The 3,277-nt window shown below is 57.3% G+C and overlaps 2 protein-coding genes across 2 annotated transcripts in view; one reads left to right on the top strand and one right to left on the bottom strand.

Moving 5' to 3' along the window:
* Window positions 1-928, top strand: part of VDAG_04004 (multidrug resistance protein CDR2) — a gene marked incomplete at both ends in the record, with an annotated part of 4,712 nt that extends 3,784 nt beyond the window's left edge. The window contains one exon of the mRNA XM_009654088.1: window positions 577-928. Within this exon, the coding sequence (XP_009652383.1) occupies window positions 577-928 (352 nt within the window). The remainder of the gene's footprint in view (window positions 1-576) is intronic.
* Window positions 929-1,812: 884 nt separating this feature from the next.
* The window catches only part of VDAG_04003 (uncharacterized protein), a gene marked incomplete at both ends in the record, with an annotated part of 2,666 nt that continues 1,201 nt past the window's right edge, over window positions 1,813-3,277 (bottom strand). The window contains one exon of the mRNA XM_009654087.1: window positions 1,813-3,219. Coding sequence (XP_009652382.1) covers window positions 1,813-3,219 — 1,407 coding nt within the window. The remainder of the gene's footprint in view (window positions 3,220-3,277) is intronic.

Below are 3,277 nucleotides of genomic sequence, written 5' to 3'. Positions count from 1 at the left end.
ACATGAACTCTGCGAAACCCAATTTTCCCAACGCCATGCATTGCTTCGTTTCCCTTTTTTTTCTTGACCTTTCACTTCTCATTCCGAATCCTAAGATAACTAACGCCACCATCTTGCTGCCTACGAGTTCTCCTTACTCTTCTCCGCTCTCTCTCTCCCGTCCTCTTTCTTCCACTTCTCTCTCCCTCACTCCGACCTTCCTTCTCTCCTCTCTCTCTGCTCTCCTCCTCACATCGCTGCTCCTCGCCCCCCACCGACGTATTATCACCTTCCTCTCTTTGTGTGACATCCCCGTATAACTAAAACAAAACATTCTTGTCTCTCTCTTCTCCTTCGTCCCCCCTTCTCCTTACTCATTCCTCTATTTGTGCCTTCTGTCTCTTTTTACCCTCCTCCCTTTCCCACCTCTCCTTTTCTTCTTTTTTCTTTCTTTTCCTGTTCCTGATCTCTACCCATATCCCTCCCCCCTCTCCTCCCCCCTCCCTCCCTCCTTCCCCTCTTTCCTTGTTCTCTACCTCCGAGTCTGCCCGCCTCCCTCGCTGTCTTACCTCCGACCCCCTCCAACTACATCATGAGCGCGCTCCTCGTCTTCACGACCTGGGACAAGCCGGTGCGGTGCCGCCCCTCGGAGCTCGCCATCTTCGACCCGCCCGCCAACGAGACGTGCGGCGCGTACCTCGCCGCCTTCCAGCAGACCGCCATGGGCCGCGACACGAACCTGCTCAACCCGGACGCGACGGCCGGCTGCGAGGTGTGCCAGTACACCGAGGGCGGCGACTTTCTGCGCACGCTCAACCTGGAGGAGAAGTACTTTGGCTGGAGAAATGCCGCCATTGTCGTCATCTTTTGCATGGGCTTCTACGCGCTCGTCTACATCATGATGAAGCTGCGGACCAAGGCGACCAAGAAGGCCGAGGGCAAGAAGTAGAGGCCCGTCTGCCCGTCTGTTCGTCCGTCCGCAGAGATCATCGCCTCCGAAAACGGTTTCGTTTCAGGGACATTGTTTCTCATATCTTGTGTGGCCACGGATGTCCGTGGGCTTTTCGATTTTTTTCCGTCGGGAATAATCGCATCATGCATACTTGGGCTTTTTCTTTCGGAGATGCTCAATGTTCGGAGTCATTGCTTGGATTTTAGAAGTTTGAATCGGGACTTGTGTAAGATAGCGGGCCCTTCAGAGCGTAGACTAGACCGCTCGCATAGATTGTGCTATATCTCCTTTGGGTTTTAGACTTAATAAACAATGGGCATTCATCTTTCCGCGGCATACTGTTGAATCGACAGTTTACACTCGTGTTCATCACAGCCTAGTATGGCGAGGAAAGCATCGGAGACATGCCTTGCTGAAGCGAACAGGTACGGCAGCTGTGCCACGACACTCGTTCATGATGACAGCCCCTGATGAAACACCGTATCACGTGCATAGCAGACCGGATGGAAGCCCGTGAACATGTCAATTGAACCATCTATCCCATAAAAACACCAGGATCTGGTTCGAGACGCACATGGCTCGCCACATCAGATTTCTGGCCCCTACATAGGTACACACCGAAGAAAAGCCCCCATAAACACAAATCCGAAAGATCCCCCGTTTCGCCAATTTATTTTGACCATGACCCAATTCCCAAGTACCGAACCGCCGTTGCCGAATATTAGTACACACGTCCGAGTTTGTCCCAGGAAGGTGCCCGTGCCGTAAAACCAAGGGCACCACCCCATATTGGTAGAGCAAATATTTAGACAAATTGTGAAAAGAACCAGCGCCGAAAGTAGAGCTCCGAGCCGAGCGAAAAGCATGGCGAAGGACCGGAATCATGACGTGCCGAAGAAGACGTCGTCGCCGTTCGTGAACATGTCAACGGCATCGTCAAAGTCGCTCATCATGAGCACGTTGGGGTCGCGGTCAAAGGCGCCCAGATTGTCGTCAAAGGCCTTCATGAGAAGCTCCTCATCGTGGTCGCCGAGGCCGAGGCCTGAGAGATTGCCGGCGCTGCCGAGGCCGCCAGCCGAGCTGGTGCGCATGCCAGCAAGGAGCGAGTCATCAGCAAAGCTGACGCTGCCAGGCTCGGCGTCGAAGAAGTGGTGGGGCGGGGGCGAGGAGGATTGAGAGAGCTCAGGGGGCGTGTTGTACTGGCTAGGGGTGCTCTTGGTCGGGGACGCGTCATGATGCGAGTGCACAGAGGGGTGGTCCATGATCTCCTCGGGCGAGACGAAGGAGGAGACGTGGCTGGCGACGGAAGGCGAGGGCGCCACGTCCAGGTCGTTCTCGTGGTGGTGCAGGGGAGAGGCGCGGGCGGGCGGGGGCGAGGGCATCGGGGCGGAGGACATGGGCGCCGACGACATGGAGACGGTCTCGAAAGGCATGGGCCGGGCGTGTCGGGCGTGTTGCTGTTCCTGCTTGATGTCCATGGTCATGGCGGCGAAGTCATTGTCGGAGATGGGGTTGTAGTTCTCGGGCGAGTTGGCACCGGACGTGTCAGAGTAGCCGGATTGCGAAGAAATGGAGCTGATGGACTGGTTCTTGGAGCGGGTGCGAGCGGACTTGTTGACACGCTCGTCCATTTCGGGGCGGTGCTTGCGGGGGCGACCGCGCTTGACAACCTTCTTGACGATGCCGTCAAAGGCGCCGATGCACATGCCGCGCTGGCGGTGGCGCGTGAGGGCGTCGTGGCGAGCAAAGCTGTTGCCGCACTCGCAAGGGTAAGGCTTGATACCGGTGTGGATCTTGGCGTGCCTCTTGAGGTCGTGCTGGCGGACGAAGCACTTGTGGCACGAGGGGCACTGGTACTGGCGGTCGTTGAGGTGGGTCTGGACGTGCGACTTGATGTTCTCCTTGCGGCCGAACTTCTTGCCACAGTCCTCGAACAAGCACATCCACTTGTTGTCGGCGGGATCAGGGCCCTGGATGTAGATGGCAATGTCATCCGTCGTGACGCCAGTCTCGGTCTTGGTCTCCTCAATGTTGATGCCGGAGATGCTGGCAGCACTGACGATGCTGGCGAGGGAGTCGGTGCGGCGGTGAGGGGTTCCACGGAGCGATTGCGTGCGCGAGAGAGAGGGCGTCGCAGGGCTGTCGTGGTGAGGCAGACGGAGGTCGGGGTTGTCAAAGGGGCCGGGATGGTAGCCGTTGTTCATGACGGCGCTGTGAGGAGTGTGGGGCGCGGAGTTCTGGGACATGCCGGGCGAGACGCCGAGGTCATCGGTCAATCCGTCAAAGGACTGGGTCTTGAGGTAGTCGGTGTCGAAGCTGTTCATGGTGATGAAGTCGGCAGCAGAC

This window comes from Verticillium dahliae, genomic scaffold (assembly GCF_000150675.1).
Source record: "Verticillium dahliae VdLs.17 supercont1.6 genomic scaffold, whole genome shotgun sequence".
In the NCBI taxonomy this organism is placed as follows: domain Eukaryota; kingdom Fungi; phylum Ascomycota; class Sordariomycetes; order Glomerellales; family Plectosphaerellaceae; genus Verticillium; species Verticillium dahliae.
The sequence above is the reverse complement of the archived record's forward strand: the minus strand, read 5'-3'. Positions and strand labels throughout refer to the sequence as shown.